Source organism: Chiloscyllium punctatum, chromosome 19 (assembly GCF_047496795.1).
Source record: "Chiloscyllium punctatum isolate Juve2018m chromosome 19, sChiPun1.3, whole genome shotgun sequence".
Taxonomy (NCBI): Eukaryota; Metazoa; Chordata; class Chondrichthyes; order Orectolobiformes; family Hemiscylliidae; genus Chiloscyllium; species Chiloscyllium punctatum.
The window spans coordinates 74,002,239-74,025,674 of record NC_092757.1 but is presented as its reverse complement, the minus strand read 5'-3'; the positions used below and the strand labels follow the sequence as shown (position 1 = coordinate 74,025,674).

The window sequence follows — 23,436 nt, the reverse complement described above, 5'->3', positions numbered from 1 at the left end:
TAAAAATAAAAGAAAATTGGCTTAACTGTAATTCTATCAAAATGCAGAACAAAATAATATGTTAACTACGACTAATTAACTGTTCCAATTTGGTAGTATCCTATAAACACCATTGGCAAAGGCAAATTCAATAAAATAAGTTTTCTCATATGTAATTCTATCACAAGAAGAGAACCCCAGCTTTTAGCTGTAACAAAGAAAGGAATACGCTTCCACATCGAGCTTCAAGATCCATGCAACTGCTGAAAGTTGAAAACAAAAATCCTGCTTCTGTAGGAGCTTGACTCCATTCAGTCAGGCTGTTTCAGTTCCAACGTTTTTTTTTAAAAAGCCCCAAGGTTTTACAAAATGTTTACTTTATTGGCTTTGAGCAGACTGCTGGACACCTCTGTTTCAACCTTACTTCATTTAAAAAGGACGAAATACAACACTTAAAGCCATATTATCATCACAATGGAGATTAGCAGAAATGTTCTTTGCAGGTGACAGTCTATTGAATTCACTTGCCAAGAGTGGCTACAGGCAGGGTCATAGAATTTTGTTTAAAGACTGACTGAGGTCCTTGACTACTGAGGGAATCAAAGGATATAAGGTATAGGAAGAAAAGTAGAAACCAAAATCTGATCTCCCAAAGTTTTATCAAGTGATGTTGAATGGCCTAGTCAGTTCCTAATTTCTATGCCTCCATGACCGTATGATCCCACTGTTTTTATGCAGGTATATGTTAGAAGGGCCTACATCGCATATGAGTTGAACAGTGTTCAGCATCGTCAGCTGCAGGATGGAACCTGCATTGTAGAGTTTCAGTTCATGTTGCCAACATCCCATCCCAACAGGTAATTAACTTATTTTAAATCTGTATACTGGGAGGAGAAGTCTGGATCAGAACAGCTGTATTTATCAATATGTGGAGTTTCAAAAATCATGGATGTAGCTTTGAAAGAAAATTGCAAGCAATTTTCCAATATGCAAAGCAATGAGCAAAGCTCCCAAATAGAGTACAGTACCAGAATATTGCTCTTAACTTCTATATAGTTTGCCTTCCATGTTGGAAATGTAATTCTCCACAGTTTATATCTAGTTTGGTGAATAACAAGGAGGCAATCTAATCTGGTGAGAGATTTATGCACTTGAAATATTTGTTAAACTTTTCTGTAAATGTCTAATTTATCAACTTGGCGACTCCATTTAAATTTTTGGGCCTTGACAGTAGTTCAGGGCAAATGGAAACTGGCACCACCCAACAGTTCACCAAATGTATTCCATTTGTGTCTGCTTTCCCCAAAGTGGTTGGAATGCAAGACAACATGACAGGAAAATGAAGTAGCTTACCTTGTCATAAAGTGCTTGTTTCTGCTTAACCAACCATGGTTTTTGTGGTTGGTAGTTTGAACAGAGTGGAGGATTTGTCAGCAAAGTAATTGCAGGTATTGACTGGCTGGAATTTGCTGTCTTTACTTCCTGGTTTGTTTAGATGCACTGAAGCTGTGTTCCACTTTTTTTTTCTCTTTTTATATATAAAAGGCAGCTGATTACTGTTTTTAATGGGATCTAACACTTTGTCTTTCGTTCAATGCCAACATGACTTTATTCTGTCAAAATAAACTTCTCATATTTGCCGTGTTGAGGCATGAATTTAAATGTGTTTGTTTCAATAGAAAATGTTAGGTTTCTGAGGGTGATTAAATCTGCTTTCATTTTTCCTGTAATAAAACATTATTCAACTGTCACAATGGCTCAGTACGCAATTTATGTACTGGCATAATGACAGCAATCCAAATGATAATGGGAAGGAGAATGTAACCTGTACCTTTCAGAATTCTGTTCTAGTGCAACTTTGAAATTATCAGCATTTTAGTTTTCTATTCTTGCCATCAGCCTTTTTCATTTGTCCCATTTCTCTAAATGATAATAGAAGTTGAAACAATGAGGTATCCAAACAGGGGTGATACAGGGAAACTGCTGCATGGATTGGAATTGGGAAAGTGTTTCTATTTCTGGTAGATCACAGTAGAATTGTGTCTATTATTGCTTTTGCTCACTTAATATGCTTTTGTCACAGGAATGCCATTAATATGTTGTATAAAAGTACTCAATCTGTGTGTCTCCGCTTTTCTCTTTTGCTTTCCTCGCTTCCTTCCATTTTGTCCTCCTATTGAAGTTAATTTTCAGTTTGGTATCTGTTTTCAATTCTTGTCTCTATTTCCGCTCAATCTCTCCTGAAAAAACTTTGCTTTCGTGTTATTTCATTCAATTGGTCTTTTTTTTTAATGTATGAATATACAATCAGTGTCAGCAGGTCATTTGACTGGCTGGATGGGTGTGAAAAGCACCATGACCAGCCCAACCCTTTGCTCACCTGGTCCTCTCTTTGTCAAATGTCCACAAGTGTGCAGTTAGACAGTTTATCAAGCTGCATCAGCTACCATAGCTATTTTTCTCCCCTCTCAATTCATGGGTGCTCCAAATAAGGGTAATTTGCATAGTCCCACCCCTAGTTGATGTTGTTATAGACCAGGAATCGAAGACTGGGATCCTCTTGGTTTGTGTACATCATTTCTACAATATGAAGTGTGTTTTTCCTCTAGTTCAGTGACATCCTTTTTCTCACTTATATAGGAGCTGCATGAACTGCTAAGAACGGTTCAGTAGCAACATCCTTCACCAATGAGAAATTGTTACTTAAATCTTGCAGACCTGATTTAAAAGTTCAGTGGAACTTAAGAATAAATTGTACAGAACTTAACCTTTTAATAAAGGAAATCGCATAGCACTTTGAATAAGATTTGACTTACAGCCTATCAGGCTTATTGATCTTCACAATATTTCATCAGCATGGAATGCATTAGTATGATTATATAATTGTGACAAAACAATCTTCAGGGCAATTCTACAGGATAAAAAAAGGGGGGAATACATACCTTTTAACAATAAGTACTAACTGTGGAAATCTATTATATGCTGAAGTCTAGAGAAAGCTGTGTGGTGTAATTTGTTTTGCTGAAGCATGCCCAATGCAACAATATCACTTTAAATGTTAATGGCAATAAGGTTTACATAAGCGAAATGCATCAATTCTCACCTTATTATGCTTCGCCTCCTCATTTATAAAACTGTGGCCTGCACTGGCACCAAATCATGACTTGATTTAAATGCCACTATTAGCATGCTTCTTGCTTGTGTTCTTTTTTTTTCCCCTTACATGGAAATTTTGAAGAAGTGAAAGCCACTTCTGTCAGATGAAATGTTTCAGATGCAAAGGCTTGAATGCTGTGAAAATAAAAATGAAATGAAATTCTCTGAGCTGATGGTAAAGGCCAAGAGAAATTTTGATTGCATGTGTATGAAGATCAATCATAACTGTGAGGGAATGTGCAGGCTGCTGTTGTGTGTGTTCCCTTCACCCGAGAAGACTCCGATATTAGTTACAGGTGTTTTTTTTAATACTGAATTTTAATAATGCCTGCATTCCAAAACAGTTAAAAATTGCATGATTTTAAATGATCTAATCATCATTTAATTCAGAATTGAAAGAATCAAAGATAGACTTGGTTTAAAAAATAATATTGAAAACTAAAATACTGCAACAATTTATGATGCTTGCTCTAAGAATGAAACCCATTTTGCCATGCAAACTGTATGGGTGTGTGCATGTATGCGTGTCAACATGTTTTCTCGTGCTATCTTTTGTATCTGAAAATATTCAGGAATTACATCCAGTGTTTCATTCCTTTGAACCCCATCTCAAAAGCTTTTTTTTCATTTTGATGGAACTGAGCTTATTTTGTTTTTAAATAGTTCATACTTCCAGTGGCAGAGATCACCCTGCTTTTTTCTGTTACCTGTAGTGACTACACCCTTAAATCCAAACCTGACAGTGTTGAATGATGGGAAGCCTTGGGAATTTGAGCCCTGGCTAATTGCATACGAGGTCACTGTTAAATTTATTGAAATAAGATGACACGGCTCCTGGACTTTCAAAGCTATTGTGCCATATCAGCAGATTGTTACCCATAATGGAACCCCCAGGGCAATTTTCTGCCTCTTCACCTTGGTCGGTGCGGTTGCTCAGTGGTTAGCATTGCTGCCTCACAGCGCCGGGAACACAGCTTCGATTCCAGTTTCCGAAAACTGTCTGTGTGGTGTTTGCACATTCTCCCTGTGTCTGTGTGGGTTTCCTCCGGGTGCTCCGCTTTCCTCTCCCAATCCAAAAAATGCGCAAGTTAGGTGAATTGGCCATGTTAAATTGTCCGTAGTGTTAGGTGTGTTAGTCAGGGGTAAATGTAGGGAAATGATTCTGGGTGGGTAACTCTTCGGGCGGTCAGTGTGGACTTGTTGGGCCGAAGGGCCTATTTCCACACTGTAGGGAATCTAATCTAATCTGGACTTTCAGGATCATTCACAGGATTACAGTCACAGCTAACTAGTTCAACCAAAGTTGTTGTGTCTTGGAATAAAGGTCCAATTAAAGGTGTGGAATAACATTTCCTCCTTTTTCTTACGTGACAGTGTATTGAGTCACCCATTCTAATAATTAAACTAAACAATAAGAAAGTACTTTTAATAGACTATGATCATGACTCACTGCCACCTCCTTGAGGTCAGTAAGGAATTGGTAATAAGTGATGGTATTGCAAGCAATGCTCACATTGCATGAACAAACTTTTAAAATCCTTTATGTTTAAGCCTTCAATGATTACGATAACGATACAATGCGTTTGCACTGGAGATGTTGAATATGTACATTGTAAAGCAGAGCTGTACTAGTTGCTGCAGTTGCAAGTCCTGGATATTTTGAGATACAGAATTAATGTGTGTATGCACGCGTCCATATGTGTTTATAATATTGCTTGGCCTGTCTGGTTAATGTACAGCATTTAGAAAAAATGAATTTTCAATCCTACCTCCCAATATGCTGATTTTTAATGTGAACTTGTAATCCATTTTGATCAATAATTATAATTCTTTCTTTATCCTTCACTAACCTGTCAGTGATTGTTTAATTTCAGAGGGAACATCCCCACCCTAAACAGGTACTGTACAATAATTTACTTTCTAATTTTGCAAATTGTTTAAAAAATACAATTGAATTCATTGAAGTTGGAATGACATGGAATTTCAGCACAAAGCAACAGGCAATTTAGCTCAAAATGTCCATGCTGGTGTTCCTTTTACACTTAATCCTTCTCCTGAACTTTTTATCTAATAGTATCAGCATATAACTGTCTACACCCTCTTCTTCATTAGCCAAAGCTTCCCAATAAGTCTATGTTGTTCTCTTTAGCCATCCCAGTGGTAGTAAATTATACATTCTCTCCACAGTCTGTCGTTAATTTCTTCTGAATACTTTTATTGGATTTCTTGGCGACTCCACGTTGGTGATGCCTGCTCTTGTTGTTTACATATAGAAATACACTTTCCCAACCTGTTTCCATTCTAAAAAAAATCTTTAATTTAAAAGCCTCAAACGAGGTAATGTCCTTCAACATTTCCTGATGAAGATAACTTTGCTGATGTAGATAGAGATATAGAAAATAGGGACAGGAATGGGTCATTTGGCCCTTCGAGTCTACTCTGCCTTTCAAGTTGAATATGGCCGATCAGCCAACTCAGTGCCCTGTTTCACTTTCTCCCCATATCATTTGATCCCTAAGAAATATATCAAACTCCTTCTTGAAAATATTTAACGTTTTGGCCTCAACCACTTTCTGTGGCTTAGAATTCCACAGGTTAATCGCATTCTGGGTAAAAAGATTTCTCCTAATCTCAAGCGTAAATGGCCGACCCTGAATCATTAGACTGTGATCCCTGGTTCTGGACTCCCCAGTCATTGGCAACATCCTTCTTAAATATACCCTGTCTCATCCTGATAAAATGCATAGGTTTCCGTGAGATTCTCCCTTATTTTTCGAAACTCCAGTGTAAGTGGTCCTTGACTGAGTCGCGCTCTCTTGTTGTAACAGTCCTATTTCCCAGGAATCAGTCTGGTAAAACCCTATTGCACTCCCTTCATACAGAATGTCCTTCCTCAGATGAGACCAAAACTGTACACACTACTCCAGATGTGTTGTCACGAAGGCCCTTTACAATTTGTGTTGTCACGAAGGCCCTTTACAATTTGTGTTGTCACGAAGGCCCTTTACAATTGTAGCAAAGTATCCCTACTCGTACACTTGAATCCTTTTGCTGTGAAGGCCAAAATACCATTTGTACCTATGTGCTTACTTTCAGTCACTGGTGTACGAGGGCACTCAGGTTTCATTGCACCTCCCGCTTTTCTCAATCTATTGCCATTTGGATGATCCACCTTCCTGCTTTTGTTACCAAAGTATATTGCCTCACATTTATTCACATTATACTTCATTTCCCATGCATTTACCCACTGACTCAACTTGTCCAAATCATACTGAAGCATCTCTGCACCATCCTCATAGTTCACCTTCCTCCCAGCTTTCCAGATGATACAAACTAGGAGATATTAAAATCGAGTTCCCTCATCTAAATCATTAGTGCGTATTGTCCATGCATCAATACCTGTGCCAACCCAATAGTCACTAGCCACCACTTGGAAAAAGACCTATTTATTTCTATTCTTTGTTTCCCTTCTGTCAACCAGGTAAGTTCTTTAAGTGCACTATTGCAACTACTTTAATTTTACATGCTTAAAATGAATATCCATGTGAATATTTTTGCATCCCCTCCAGTGCCTTTACTGTCATGATCAGGATTGCTGATAATACTCAGTGTTGCCTAATAAAGATTTAATACTTTGTACTTGTTGTAAAATCTATTTTAATAAAAAAATTAAAGGAAGATTCAATACAAGTTAACTTTAAAGCTTCTCTATTTTTTAATAACATCCCTGTATAACTAAATTTTAGTTCTTGATTTGCTTTTGTTATGGCCATGTTTGACTGCATCAATAATCTTTTAGTTTACATACCTCGGTTCCAATTTTCCACTGTCCCATTCAGATTTTATTTTCTAAGTAAAATGCAACCTCCTTATTTTTCTTACCAATATATAATATCTCAGCACTTTATAAGTAGCAAATGAATTTCAATATAGATATGATCATTTTTTCACAGTTATTAATGCTGTCTTATAACATGTACTCATCCCCCATGTTGACCACCCTTCCCAATTTGGATGTTGCGTGTAAATTTTAGAAATATACTTTTAGTTCCAAATTCTAGGTCATTAAAATAAATTGCAAGCACCTTGGTCCCAGCACTCATTCTTCTTGGACATCCATTCCCTCCTTTAGCCCCTCTGTAAAGTTACACTTGGTACTTCTACTCTCTGTCTTCTGTCTTTCAGTCAATTGGGTATCCATGCTGCTGCTTGCCCCAACACTGCATTCTCTAACCTTACTCATTACTCATTACTGTTTTATGTAATAGCTTTATTGAAGGACTTTTGGAAATGTAAATGTAGTCCATCTACTACATTATCCTTTATTTTTCTCTCTCGTTTTCTAAGTAATGGCATAATATTAGCCATCTGTGGTGCACTGGTGTTGCATCTTTCTCTTGTGTATTATTAAGTATAATAATACTTCTCCAACACTCCCTAGATTTTTCCAAATGCATAAATGCAATCTCTGTTTTTCTCATCTTTGAATTTGGTTAGTATAATTAATATTTCTTGGTTTTATTTTAAATTTGGTTATATAATTTCTAGACTAATTTTCTGATGCCATGTCCATTTATGGTAAATTCAAAATAATTATTCAGTATTTCTGCGGTTTTGTAATAGAATATGATTTTATTTTGACAACCCTTAGTGGCCCTGTTCCTATCCTAACTTGTCTTATTTATATGTATGTGGAGTACTTCACTATTTTTGTTTTTGTTTTAATTGTTTTAAATTCACGGTTCCTTTTTACCTTGCTAGTTGTTTATAAACATGTCTTTCCCAATTTTCTTGGCATTCTTCCTTGTTTTGCTTCTGCTGCCATGTATTCTATGTATGTTCCTTTCCTTAGCATTTTTCTTTATTCCTTTCCTCATCCATGATGTCTCATTAATGTTTACTTGTTCATGATTTTTAGCAGGTTACATTTTTTCTGGGCTCTGTTGACTGTTTGAAATGTTTTAGATTGTAGTTCTATATGGTTGTTTGCCAATATTGTTGTCCACTTGATTTTCAAAAGCACTTTTCTCAATCCCTCAAAATCAGCTCTTCTCCGATTTATCATCTGATATTTGTTGTGTTAAAGTTCTTCTCAATTACTATCCAAAATTATAATGTAACATGGTCACCATTGTCTAGCTATTCTTGTACTTTTTTGTTAAAGTATGGTTCATTTTTCAAACAAAGAAGTGTATTTATACAATACCTCATTAAAGCTATCCAAGGACCAGCACAGGAGTGTCATAAAGTGAAATTTGACACTGAGCCATATAAGGTGATAGAAGTGCAATTGATCACAGAGACAGGTTTTAAGCAACATCTTCAAGGTGGAAAGGAAGGTAACAAGGCAACAGGGGTGTATTCCTGAGCTTTAAGGCCTAGACAGCTGAAGACATGATAAACAAAAAAAGGATAAAGTGAATTCAGAGACAAGAATTAGATGCACAAAGATGTCTCCCTGTCATGCATTTGAAGCAGCAGCGCATTTTGTGCAGCAGATTTTGAGGTTTTATTTGGACTCTGTTCTCTGACTGATAAGTTAAACAGAGGGATCCATCTGTCACTTGGTGTTTCAGGTGAATGTTAGAGGCCTTCTGCCTTCAGTTCATCTTTTGTCCTATGAGTCCCAAGATGCATATTGGAAACGGGTGGAATGGAAAAGTTTTATAAATTTCCAACTGCTACTGAACCTATGGGGCAACTTTCCACCATTGGACCCATCTTTTTTGTATGCCTGTAATCCATTAACTGAGCAGTTAAGCCAAACATGTGTCCATACAGCCATTTATTGTGGAAAATTAGGGCAATGATCGTGAAACATATCAAGATAATACAGCCAAATCTATACTATCATTGCAGTGGTGCTGAAGGATAATAAATGTATTTTCCTCTCTGTATTTAAAAGCAAAGTACTTTGGTTTATTTGAAAATAGGTGTTTCTTCTGCTTTACGGTTTACAGTAAAAGAAATTCTACAATATAATTTTATCAATCATCCATTTAACTTTTGCTTTACTATAAATAGTGAGGTAGATCTCTGCCTGAGTTAAGAGACTCTGCTCACCTGATCAAAGCATGGAATGGTATATTATTGGAAGCTGGAGCAGTGCTATGGAATATCGCATGTAATTAAAATTTATAATATGTTGTTATTATTTGGAAACTTGATCTTCCAAAGTGTAAGTTAATGAGTTCTTGGATTTCAGTTCCGTAAAAGTGATTTATTTTAAGAGTCAGAAATGTTTTTATTTAGCAGTGGTCAAACAGCATTTCCACAAAATCAAATGACTTAAGCTAAGTGGCTAGATAAACTACTTGGTGAGATTACTGCTGAAGTGTTTACTGGATTGAGTTTTTATGACAAAAGGAAAGAGGCCAGAAGCAGGCAGCTTATAATTCAGTGAGAATAGTCAATGAATCCGCGTGTGTCTTCATGTTGGCAGGAGGGATTGGGAGTTGGGAGAATCATGTGGTGAATCTGTTGAAAGTTAGCAAAACTTAATAATTATAGCCTTATCAGTTAGATAAGAAATTGAAGAGTTGAAGATAGGAGTGATACTTCACTGGCAAAGGGTATTCCTGGGAAAAATGGTTGAATTTATATTTTTTCTGTTTATGGTATTTATATGTTCTTTTATTAAAAGTACACTGGTAGCTTCTTGTGAATATGTTCAATGATTGACCACCGTGATAACCAAATTTAAAAACTAAAAGTTATGATCTGCTAAGCCAGGTTTCACTCTGGGATGTGATTTGTCAAGTACGACCATCATCTGGGTAACGCAAGTTATCCATTGAAAATCCAGTACTCGTGTACTGGAAATAGTGCAGTGTAGGAAAGATGCCAATTAAAAGTTAGTATGGAAAAAACAAAGCATTAAACTGGAGGGCCTGTGAGGAACCTTTTATTAAACAAATATTTTTTGTGGTTTGGAATTCCCACTTGTTTATCATTTAATTATCACTATTGAAGGCTCCTGGAGAGATGGAAGGATTGATACTCTGTAATTATGAATAAGAAATGTGCTGATGAATCAAATGAAATGACCCATGTCAGTTTGGGATTGAATAGTGAACTTGGAACTGCATATGGATACATTTACATACTTGTTACTAATTTTGCACAATGTGCTTCAGCTTAAACATGGGACTGTAGGCTTTTTTTCTACAATACTGCACTGAATTGCTCCTCCCAATCCTAATTGCTCATCCTTGTGCTCCAATTCAGGATGTCTTTCTCATCCAACTTGAACCATTACGGGATGTTTCATGTTGCTAGTGTAAGTGATGTGCTGCTCGATGCTGCTTTTACTCCACCATGCCAGCGTATGGGGGCAATGGTCGCATTCCGCACCTTTGAGGACTTTGTGAGGTAAGATTCCCTGTACGTTTTATTTTTAAACTTTAAGCCTCTCGACTTTTCTATCTCTGGAAACAGAACATGATTTAAATTATTATCAACATAAACAAAAATAGAAATTGCTGGAAAAACTCAATACGTCTGACAGGATCTGTGGAGAGAAAGCAAAAGTTAACGTTTCGAGTATAGCATATATACCAATCTTTTCATAGCTACAATCAGTTATGAAGAAGGGTCATTATACCCAAAATGTTAACTTTGCTTTCTCTCTACAGATGCTGCCATACCTGAGTTTTCTAGCCAGTTCTGTTTCTGTTTCTAATTTCCAGCATCCGGAGTTCCTTGGTCTTTTGGTTTAGGATTCTAATTAACATATTGGGAAATGAAACGATAAAGTTAATTTAAACAATTGATACAGGAATCAATCAATTGCTTACTATCGAGAATTTTTTCATTATCTTTTTTTTCTGTGAATCTCAGCTACAATCTCTTATTCTTTCAATCTGTATATGGTGTAGATTAATACAGTGCTGTCTAGGAACTAAGTTCACATCTAAGTTTGTAAGACACTTGCACCAACAGAGCGAATAGCATTTCCACCTCATTAGTTTGGTCATGTTTGAGACCAAATCTGAGATCAAAGACAAGTAATTAATTTGCTGCATTATCTGTTTTCTCACCAATTTTAGCTAAGTATAGACTATAGCAGAGAATATTTTTGATCATGGGCGTTAACTGTCCATGACCCCACAAAAAGAATGACTATGAAGCATTTAAAGACCAAGAAAGGTTGATAGATTTCAATGAACTTGTTCGGGCCTTGTATTCATAGTTTGTGATGTAATTTAAACTGCTTAGTGTAAGCTTCATTTATAATGTACACAGGTGAATAAGCAGAAGAGGGACAGCAGCTTGTGAACTGACCATTCCTATATTTAATCACTTGCAAGTACCAGCTCGTCTTTGGTAGAATTTTAAATTCTGGAATATGTGAACAGTTCTATCTACTTTTTATTTACAGAAACTTTCAAGATGTGACAAGTTGCTTTTCTGACTCGCCTCCTCCAAGCCCCACCTTTCCTGAGTCAGGACATGCCTCACTGTATGATGAAGATGACAACAAAGTAAGTAGTATAAGCAAGAGAATAAAGGCAGCTGGAGTATCAGATATTTAGGTACTAAGCTCTGAATCCTCTTTGTCATAGCTCAAGCTTACAACTGTTAAAAGATGATGGTGCAGTGATCAGGGTAAACTCAGATAACTGAATACAACATGAGTTCAGACTCCAATCTAGTATAACTTCATTTTATACAAATGAAAACACTTCTTGCAGTGTGCAGGATCAAACCTGAAATACAGAACTTTGTACAGAAACTGTATCCAAAAGAACTCACCTTGATGAATGGTATATTTTTGCAGCTGTCGAAAGCCTGCTGTATGCTTGACCTGATCGTTCTTGCAGCTGATGCTAAGTCCAGAGGGCAATCGTTTCCCATTCCTATCACCATAATGATGTTTCCCTCCTTCCCCTTTGCCCAGTTTTTATTTAGAGGGAGGAACTCTTTACACTGGAGCTTTTCAGTTTCAACTGATGACAAGTTTCTAGTTTAGAAGGGTGGTAAACTGGAGTTTGGGGTTGGAGAGTTGGGAAAACACAAGCAAATGTGCAATCTTGGAGACTGTGTTCCAATTGTGTGAGGGGGCAATAAAAATCAGTCTCAAGAGGAAAATTATTTTTATGGCAGTGGAAATGGGACCGCTTGAAAATCCTCGTTCACAAAGCAGACTCCTTTGTCATCAGCAGTAACACTTAAAGCCTGATTACTTGCAGTTGAAATAAATTGAAAGCTTTTCCTGGCTGCACTAGGTATGTGGAAGATCTTCAAGCAGATAAAATCCCATCGCTGTTCATGTGACTAGTGTCAAGAATCTGGCATTTTTTTTTCTACATTTTATCAAGTGTCTTGTTACTTCGGGCCATTTTATAAATCTAATGGACTAAATGCTACGTAAACTGTATATTTTTAACAGTTTTGTTTCCATGCTTCACTCCAGACAAGCCTCTTGTTTTCCTGACTTTTGTAACATTTTGGGATATTACACTGGGATATATATGTCTGTTTTGAGAATTCATTCTTTCAGATTTTTACATGAGTTTTGCTGAATTAGGCTCAGGATTTTAGATGCCTGAAATAAGTCTGGAAAATAATCTCTTGACTAGAAGGCAACTCAGATCTCTGAATAGAGAATGGTACCTGCACTGAAGGTGACAGTAATGGATTCAGGACTAGGAGATTTAATTCTGAATGTAACACCTTTCGACTATTTACGTGACTGTATCTTAGAAAACAAATAGACCTACCATATATATGAAAATTCCTGACCTGTATATTTCCATATTTAATCATAAAATTGTTTAAACCTAGAGTACATGTAATCCCTTCCTCTTTCATCCTGCCCTTATACCCCATTGTTGTTTTGTTTTAACTTGCAGAATACAAGAGATGAGCCTATTCATATTCTCAATGTGGCTATTAAGATTGATAATGACACTGATGATGATGCCCTGGTGATGATGTTTGGAGAATTCATGCACTCCATGGTGAGTATGTATAAACGTTTTATGATTATGCTGTGCAATAAGTACTTGCCCATGACTCAACAATTGCCTGTAGAGAAAGTAAGTGATTAGTTTTGACCAGCATCTATTTGATAGTAGCTTTAAAATGTACTGACCAGTCCCTCATAGTTTAGTTTGTAATACTTGGTCCAGTGTAAAACTTGAAATGAAGTGCGGAAATCCTAAACTTGACCGCTTCTCTCTGCATTCGGTTGATCTTTGCTTCAACAGTTCACTGGTCTATAAATAGAAAGAAAACAGGCTTGCACCCATTACTACCTCCTTGCTGCTCGAGACTGCATGCAGGCTTAGGCAGATATCTTGTAATCACCCATTTAGAGGTGCAATGCCAAATGTCTGTAGCAGGTGGGAAATGAACCTAAGCCTCCTGATCTAGAGGTAGGGGCATTGCCACTGTGCCACAAGAACTCTCTGCAAATGTAGGCATCACTGAGAAGATTGAGAGTATATGCTTGAACAGATTGCCAATACTCACTATCTTGACACGCATGATAACGAATAGCCATTTTATGGCAGAGGATAGGCAAGGCCCATTAAACCTTACTCATCCACCTTCCAAGGGGAAAGAATAAATTTGTTATGTAAGAGTATTGGAAGATTATGTTGTTGTAATGCATTGTGAGGGTAAATGATAAAAATTTAGATTTAAGCTTCCATGATGTTGTCCAAGCACAATAAGGCATGGAGGTGCAAGCATGGCAGATGAGAATTTGAGACCTTGTCTACTTATTTATATTTTCAATAGTTTCTGAGCTCAAGGTGTTGCAGGAGGTTGTATCAAATCACCTGCCCTCTGTTAGTCAAAGGGTATTAAAGAGCGTGGAAAAGCAGCAGATTTCAAATATTAGAACTTAAGGTCAAGATTTAAAATTATATCTGAAGAGCTGACTGCAAATTAAAGGAAGGGGCTTGTTTAGCTGCTTTCCCTTCTCCATAAAATAAACATTCTTTTGTAACCAGAATTGCTGTGATTATCATGCAATATTTTGAAAAAGATGTATTTAGGCAAGACATTTGTGAGTTTTAAGATGAGCATTTCCACCTGGTCATTGTCCTACATAGAGTCTCTAGTCTGATATAGTCAAGAATATTTTCTTTTGACAAACTGAATTTCAGTGTTTCAATGACATTTTGCATGATTAGGTCATTTATGTTACATGAACAGTAAACTTCCTTCAGGATTTATGACCTGTCAGGGTCCAAGAAATAAATATTTTAAAAAAGCCTAGTTGAAAAATAGAGCCAATGTTCTAAAGCAAAACCCCAATTAATCACTTTATTATTAATAGAAAGTTTACTTTATGTTACAAAAGGTTTCAATATATTGGTTACATGTAGTGCTGTGGTCATGTTGCTCATCTGATAATGCAAAGGCTGGGACTTGTGGTCCATGGAGTTCAGATTCAAATAATTTGGCTTGAGAATTCAAATTAATTTAGTTTAAACAAAACCTGAAGATGACAAACTATTTTCAGCAGTGACGAGGAGATGTCAGACAGTTATGGCAAGCTAATTGTTTCATTGACGCTGTTTAGCAAGAGAAACTGGTACCCTTGTGATGTTTGACCTGCATGACCCCAAATCTCATGCCAAAGTTGGCTGCTCTTAACTGTCTTCTGATGTACCCTAGCAAGCCCATTTAACAGTATCAATCCTGTGGCAGTTCAGAATTGTCATTCATCCAATCATCTCAACTGGGATAGGTAATAAATGTCATGCTTGCCAATATACATATGTCCCAAGAATAAATTAAAAATATTTGTCTTTAAATTTATATTTATATGGTGCCTTTGGAATGAAACCTTGAATCCAAGTTGGGAGAAGAGTTGGAGAGATGAGCAAGGGTGTGATTTTTATTCATTCATGGGAAGAGGACATCACTACTTTAATGCCCATTTAATGCCCATTTAATGCCCATCCCTAATTGTCCAGCAAGCAGTTAAGAGTCAGCTACTTTGCTGAGAGTCTGGAGTCACATTTAGACCAGAACAAGTAAGGATGGCAGATTTCTGGTTCGATTCCCGCCTCTAGCAACTGTCTGTGTGGAGTTTGCACATTCTCCCCGTGTCTGCGTGGGTTTCCTCTGGATGCTACGGTTTCCTCCCATGGTCCAAAGATGTGCAGGTCAGGTGAATTGGCCATGCTAAATTCCCAAGTAAGGGGTAAATATAGGATAGGGGAATGAGTCTGAGTGGGTTACTCTTCAGAGGGTCAGTGTGGATTTGTTGGGCCAAAGGGCCTGTTTCCATACTGTAGAGAATCAAATCTAATCTAATTAAGTTTTCATTCAAGGACAATAGTGAACCAGATTGGGTTTTTCCAACAATAGACAATAGATTCATGACCATCATTCAACTCTTCATTCCAGTCTTTTTGTTTTCTTGATTTCAACATCTACTAACTGCCATGGCAGGATTCAAACCTGCGTCTGCAGAACATTACCTGGATCTCTGAATTAACAGTCCAGTGATAGTACCACTAGGTCATCACCGCCTCCAAAAGTGGGAAACATTGAGATGGTATTTAAAGACAGGGAGAAGTGCAGAAAAATTAGAAGATTAAGAAGGCACATGTATAAAAGGCCAAATGCTGAAATGTGGTAGATGACAGCTGAGACATAGAACAAATTGGGGGAGACTGCAAAAATGGAATGCAAAGAGGTAGATTGGAAAGATAAGCTAGCAGTGGAAGTCAGCAAGACTGAAGTCAGGAGTGGAATGCAAACGTTAATGGTGAAGTTACAGGGTATTCTGCAGCACAGTCCCAGAATTGGCTATTTTGCCAGTGAAACCCTGGTAATAATTTGTGTATCAATACCAGCTGTCCATTTGGACATTGAACCAATGTATTCTATCTTGAAAGAATAATCCTTGCTGTCATACACTTTCAGGGGATTGGTAGCCCTCCTGTTCAGCTGTCCAGTTTTCAGGTGTGAATTGAGAGAGCAGGTGAAGCTAAACTATTCAACTAGGGAGAATATCCTAGCTAAGTCTGAGCTTGTCCTTCACTAGAGCCGATATTTTTTTAAAAATTAGTCATCCAATATAATTTCCACTTTGGTGACTCTGTTTTACTTTGATTTATAATGTTCCTGTGAAATCTTGATTGTTTTAAAGTTGCTATCACTGTTCATTTCAAATAAAAACATTTCTCGTGGAAGTCATGCAGTTGTGGTAACCATGCCCACATATGCCCAACATAAATATATTAAAACAGCATTGATTAGACATGTAGATTATTGGTCTGTATTCCTACCACCCCACCAACCTCCAGATACATAGTGTCATCCTTTGTCATTTCCGCCACCTCCAAACAGATCCCACCACCAAGGATATATTTCCCTCCCCTCCTCTATCAGCGTTCCGGCAAGACCACTCCCTCCGCGATTCCCTCGTCAGGTCCACACCCCCCCACCAACCCAACCTCCACTCCCGGCACCTTCCCCTGCAACTGCAAGAAATGCAAAACTTGCGCCCACACCTCCCCCCTCACTTCCCTCCAAGGCTCCAAGGGATCCTTCCATATCCATCACAAATTCACCTGCACCTCCACACACATCATTTACTGCATCTGCTGCACCTGATGTGGCTACCTCTACATTGGGGAGACAGGCCGCCTACTTGCAGAACGTTTCAGAGAACACCTCTGGGACACCCGCACCAACCAACCCAACCGCCCCGTGGCTGAACACTTTAACTCCCCCTCCCATTCCACCAACGACATGCAGGTCCTTGGTCTCCTCTATTGCCAGACCATGGCAACAAGACGCCTGGAGGAAGAGCACCTCATCTTCTGCCTAGGAACCCTCCAACCACAAGGGATGAATACAGATTTCTCCAGCTTCCTCATTTCCCCTCCCCCCACCTTACCTCAGTCCCAACCCTCAGACTCAGCACCGCCTTTTTGAACTGCAATATTCTTCCTGACCTCTCTGCCCCCACCCCCTCTCCGGCCTATCACCCTCACCCTCACCTCTGTCCACCTATTGCATTCCCAACGCCCCTCTCCCAAGTCCCTCCTCCCTACCTTTTTATCTTAGCCTGCTTGTCACACCCTCCTCATTCCTGAAGAAGGGCTTATGCTCGAAACGTCGATTCTCCTGCTCCTTGGATGCTGCCTGACCTGCTGCGCTTTTCCAGCAACACATTTTTCAGCTATGATTTAGAATGACATCAAGTGCTGTCTTTTCCTACCTGCCAGAAATGTGAATATCTTGTGTATGATGCATATTCTTTATGGTTGATTTCAGCAATGTCATGATTTGGTATTTTTCTCTTCAGAGGTCAATTCTGTTCGACCATGGTATCCGTCGTCTGACCTTCCTTGTAGCACAGAAGGTAATGTTTCTTCACTGTAATCAAACTATTCCCATCTTTTTCCCAAAAATACACAAATCACTTAGAAAATGACCAAAGTTGAGTCTTCTCTGTCTTTTCAAGGTGATCATGGCTGATCTGCCTCAGCTTCGCTCTTCCACCCGCTCACCATCTCCGCTGATTTGTTGGAAGGCCAAAACTTTATTATCTTAACCATAAATATACTCAACAATGCTGCATTCTATAACTGTCTGGGATAGACAATTCACAGCCATCTTCTTGAAGGAATTTCTCCTTTCAGACCAAAATGATCAACTCCTTATCTGTGTCTCATTTTCTTGCCCAGTCCAGTTGCAAAGCACATCAATCAGTCAGAACTTCCTAAATGATGATCCTATCTTGGGACTGTTACCACCCTTCCTTCACGAAGGCAAGATCAAAGTCCTGAAACTCCCTTTCCAGCAGCATTGTGGATTTATCCACATTGTTTCAAGAAATACTTTATGGTCACTTTTTCCAAAGGAAATTGGGGATATCAACATGTGGTCTACCCAACAGCATCCACATTTCATGAAAGGATTAAAAATTAATGCTGCTTGTTATCACTGATCTAACACACACAATCCTTACCTGCTAGTCACCTATAAACCATATGATTTGTTGTAATGTGGCACCTTGACCATTTTTCACAGGTCCTGTGTTGTGTGATTTGACTCTCAAATGTCACAGCTTTGCATATAAAGTTCTTGCAGTAAAGAATTGCTAAGCTGAATGGTAAGAAGTAATTTGATGCAACAAACAAACCTGTCCAGGTCTCCTGACCTCATGGGTTTTTCAATAAAACAACAGTCTATGAAAATGAGTGAAAAGGCTGTCCTTGATCTGAATGATGATGTTTAAGAAGCGCTGTGAAAATGTAAGTCTCTTTAAAATGTGAAAATTATGAGGCAGGGCAGATCTAATGTTTAATTGTTTGATAATTGCGTTTTAATCCTCCTATTAACAGCCAGATCTTGTCTACTTTCTTCTTTTCACTTTACCCTAAAGGATTTCCGGAAACAGTGCAATTATGAGGTGGATCGGCGATTCCATGTAAGTAGTCAAGAATTATGAAATGTTTCCTTAGGTATATTCTCTTTTGTTAACAAAGGAAACCGGCCTGAGTTTGAGTGGCAACTGCTTTATACTATTCCAAGAAACTATTCCTTGGCAACATTAACCAATGGATGAAAATATATCTAGCTTTCGATTATGCTTTTGTGTCCTGTCCCTCTGCTCATCAGCTGTTACGACTGTGAGGTGTTGGACTTTAGGGCCGAATAATCTCAAATTTAACAAAAGTTGTCCAATTATACCTGCGCCTTCTCAGAAACTGGTCTAAATGCCTAATGGCTTGGAGTCCTGGAGGAGTAAATTTTCAGAGTATTGTATTTGTAAATAGCTGATCCTTGAATTTTACTGTAATTTGATAAATTAATTATGTTGTCCTGGCTTCATTCATTGTTCAGTCCATTACTCAATTGCAGTTCAACTTGCTCGATAAATTGAGCAAATGTCCTGATAGGCTTATCTCTCTCTGAATGGGTGCCAGAACTTGCCCTCTGATTTTTGTTTGGAATCTCTTATTTGACAGTATGAACTCAATCTACCATTCTGTGAACAGGGTGTTGTGGGAATGAAGCAACTATCTTTATGTTCCTTTGTATGGTATCTAATAAGAAAGTACAAAAGATGTTGGCATTTTAGTAGTGTCCCAAAGCATTTTACAGTGAGTGAAGAACTTTTGATGTTTAGTCACTACTGTTATTGCGTAAACATAGCGCATAGTTTGTGCATGCCATGTTGCCACAAACAATAATTTGATCATGATGTTGATTTTGAAGGATAAATATTGCTCAAGACACTTACCAGAATGTCAGTGCCTTTCTTGAAATAGTGTCAAGAGGTCTTTGACATCCACAATAGGGCAGTCAAGGCTTCTGTTTAACCTGAAAGGCAGCAGATCTGATCATGCAGCACACTTTCACAATTGAAATGCAATATCTATCTAGATCAACTTGTAATTTGGACCTTAACCCATAAACTTCTCTTTCAGAAACAAGAGTACACCTGCTGATAGGTAGATATCAGCACACAAATGGATAGATTTCACATTTACACTTTGCAATCTTTTAGTTAAAATATTTACTTCACACTATATATGTACTGTGTGAATAGATATTTCTATAGGTACCAGTTTGCTGAAATATTTGCAAGAGTAGAATTGAGTCACATTGCATATGTATACAGCATGGCTATTGTTAGTGGATTCTAATCATGTGAAACATATGAATCGCCTATTTAGCTTAAAGTATTGGTAAGCTCTGCAACTCATTCATTTTCTCCAAACCTTAAGTTGGCACGTAGGTACATTGTCCAACTAAGGACAGAAAACATTCCTGCACTGTAGATCGCTGTCCAAATTATAGAAATAACTATCCGCTAAAGATAAGAACTACCAGATATACATTTACCTGGGTGTCTTGGAAAGATTATTAAAATTTCTGACTTGTTTGAACTATTGCATATGCTCATAGAGGTATTTTTGTTTTGGAAGTTGATCCACATTACTCTGTGGCTTGCCCTGGATCTTGATTGGCTGAATTGTGTTGTAGTAGTATGCCTAAAGCAGATGTTATCTTCTGGATGTTTGGTCTGAGGGCTATTTTTTCATATCCCCCATGAATGCATTGATTAGAGTTTACATGCATGCAGTACCATCTGAATATGCATCTGAACGACAGATTGTTGCGCTATGTTCTGGAGGCAGAGAATGTCAAACAGTTTCCTGCTCATCCAGGGGATTATCTCCACTCCAGCGGGGAGCTTCTTCGATATGGGGTGGAATTTTACAGCAAGGAAATTGAAAAAGAACACTGGTGCAATGATACAACCTCACTGGACTCCACTTTAAACACACATTGCATCTGTGGGTACCCATTGGTGAGGGCCCTTGTTCACATGCTGTGCATCATGATGAATTTCTATGGGCAAACTGCATTTTTTTCTAATTGTTCACAGGATGTGGGCCTTGCTTGCTGGGCCAGAATCTATTGCCCAACCCTAATGGCCCAGAGAGTAGTTGAAAGAGTCAGATACTTTGTTGTGGGTCTGAAGTCTCATTTAGGACATTAGTGATGCAGATGGGTTTTTGGCATTGGTTGCATGGTCACAATTAGCCTAGCTTTTTGTTTCACATATTTTATTGAATTCATATTCCACCATCTGGGCATGGACTGTAGTGGTTCAAAGAGGCAGCTCAACACTACCTTCTGAAGGGCAACTAAGACAGGCAATAAGTGCTGGCCAGCCAACGATGCCCATGTCCCACAAGTCAATAAAGAATGTGTCATCTTGGGAGGCAAGCCCATGTCCCTAGCACATTAACTTCTTGTCCTCAATTAGGAGGAGATGAGTCCATATCCCCCTTAGTTGACTGAGGCGAGGCCTTTGTGAGGTGGAGGCCTCTTTCAGTAAGCGCAGACATCAACACCTAAATTCAGCATTGCCTCAAATGTGTCAGCGTCATATATGGACTTGTGAGGAACAGTGTTGGATGACAAAGACCTCCAATCTCAGTGAAAGTTCATGGTCTATAGGGCAATAGTGTTACTGTCCCATGTGTGTATTGGAGATGTGGATATGTATGGCAGACACCTCAATTGATTTCTGAAATTTCACCAGCAATGTCTCTGGCAGAGTTTTCACTCCATTGTTAATGTCCTTCTCTCAGGCCAATGTCCCTAGTGTTGAGGTACTGGTTAGGATCTACTGTGTTGGGTGGGCAACATTGTCCCTATGTCAGTTACGAGATGTCCAAAGCAAGCTCCCTACTTTTGAGCCTTGCCATGGTTATCAGGAGGATAAAGAAAACGGTTCAGAAACGTCCATAAAGCTTCTGTGAGAAAATGCAATATCCCCACAGACTCATACCCAATACCACCAAACTGGAGAAGAAACATCTGCAAAGATACTACCTGCTTTGAACATTTGCAACAGGCTCAGATGGAGGTCAAGTTCAGATAATAGAAGAAGCATGCCAAAACCCAAGTATCTCCTGCATCTTCAAACCCCACCTGCGACAGAGGATGTTGATTCAGCTTTGGATTATTTAACTACTTCAGGAGCCACGCCACTGGAGTGAAAGGAAGTCATCCTTAATATCGAGGGATTACCTACGAAGAAAGATTTTTTGTTCCAACTTTGAATTGAATTATTTTCCTATAATTAATCAATCCTGAGAATTGGGGTCTCTTGGCTTCTTTTAATGCCCCACATAAAACTTAAATCATTGAATTGGCAAAGAAATTTTCTGACCCTTTTTGGATGTTGGCTGGTTGATTTACAAACATAAAAACAGCAGCAAGTTTGTACATCCAAAGCCTATTGGCCCAATTTGCACTGTGTAATGTCTTCTCGTGAAATTTCTCTCTATACTACTTTAATTATGGAATTCAATTTGATTCCAAGTTGTGATGCAAGAGTTTCACTTGAACATTACGTGTGTTCATTCCTAGTATGGTTTTGTGCATTTTCAATTATTTTCTGTGCTATGTTTCACTTTAATTGCATGGAGGAGGGACCTAACCAGAATGGATGATCCAGTAAGGGCAAGGTACAAATGGCGCAATGGGTAGAATGCAAGTATTCCTAAGGTTGACGTGTCATGAAGTTCATTTCAGCTTGAGAATCTCTCTTCTGTCCATTAGAGTAATTTTGAGTGCGGTCTCTGCAAGAATGTAAAATTCAAATGCAGTTTCTTTCTCTTTTAATCCACATGTTTCATTATCAAATAAAGCAATCCACAGATTCCACACTGCCATGCTTACTAATTTTATTTACTGTCTCTGTAATAAGCACCACAGGGAAGTGGACAGGGGGTGCAGAGTTGGTCCAATAATTATGTAATCTCTCTTCTTATCGGCCATTTAACCTGATTATCAATGTAATAGCAAGTTAAAATTATTTATTTTTTTGCTCGTTTTCAAATTTCTCGACTTCCAGGGTGTCTTGAGCAGTTAAATTAAGCACATTATTATGATTGTCTATGTAATGGCTGACTGCTTTGCCACAGCAGGGGCTAATGACCTCCATAGGCACTGCTGGATATTCAGGTTCAATTCGATCTAACTGGTATCGACTTGGGGGTAGGGAGGGGAGGTGGGTAAATAGAAAAAGCATTTCCCCTAAGCAGACATTAGGTAGCATTTGATTTCAGCTTTTACTGAGTAGTTCCTTTATATGATATTTTCCTGGAAATTGGCAGTACAGTCATTAAATATCTCACAACCATTATCCCAACAATTGCGTCAGGCAGGTTGCATTTGCAAAGCAATAATGCTAGGTCTGAAGGGAGAAATAAACCTTTAAAAGCTGCTTTTTTTATTGTTCTGGAAGAAGCAAAACTATGTTAATGAATTTCTTTTTATGGCTCCAGGAGCAATTTTTCTTTTCCCAGAAATACTATCAGTGGCTTGATCACTGGCATTTTATGCATGCTAAATCTGATTTATTGTGGTTTTCTTGGGCATTTAATGTCTCTTTTCTTTCCTGAACTTTTGTATGTCTATATGTTGGTCACAGACACTTAACTTGGTATTTTAAATGTGCATTTTTTTCTTCTTTCTTTTACACAGAGAGAGTTTCCAAAGTTCTTCACTTTCCGCTCAAGAGACAAGGTAAGGTATACAGCAAAATTGAGCTATGTATCGTAAAAAGACTCTTAAAAATACAAAGGGAGGCCACTTGCTCCATTGTCCCTGTACTGGATCCTCAAAAGAACTATCCAATTAATCCATTAGTCCTATAATATTTCATTTTCAAGTATTTATCCAATTCTCACTGAAAGTTATCGTTACATCTGCTTCCACTATGTTTCTAGACTATCATAAAACACAATTTATTTGACGTCCGTTTTGTTTGCAAGTCTCTATTGTGAACAATAT

The 23,436-nt window shown here is 38.1% G+C and overlaps 1 protein-coding gene across 1 annotated transcript in view; it reads left to right on the top strand.

Annotated features, from left to right (window-relative positions):
- acaca (acetyl-CoA carboxylase alpha) overlaps positions 1 to 23,436 on the top strand; it is a 271,808-nt gene that overhangs the window by 98,085 nt on the left and 150,287 nt on the right. Inside the window, exons 28-35 of the mRNA XM_072589677.1 lie at positions 718 to 836; positions 5,010 to 5,033; positions 10,363 to 10,506; positions 11,516 to 11,618; positions 12,990 to 13,097; positions 17,417 to 17,473; positions 18,500 to 18,544; positions 23,128 to 23,169. Of these exons, the coding sequence (XP_072445778.1) occupies positions 718 to 836; positions 5,010 to 5,033; positions 10,363 to 10,506; positions 11,516 to 11,618; positions 12,990 to 13,097; positions 17,417 to 17,473; positions 18,500 to 18,544; positions 23,128 to 23,169 (642 nt within the window). The remainder of the gene's footprint in view (positions 1 to 717; positions 837 to 5,009; positions 5,034 to 10,362; positions 10,507 to 11,515; positions 11,619 to 12,989; positions 13,098 to 17,416; positions 17,474 to 18,499; positions 18,545 to 23,127; positions 23,170 to 23,436) is intronic.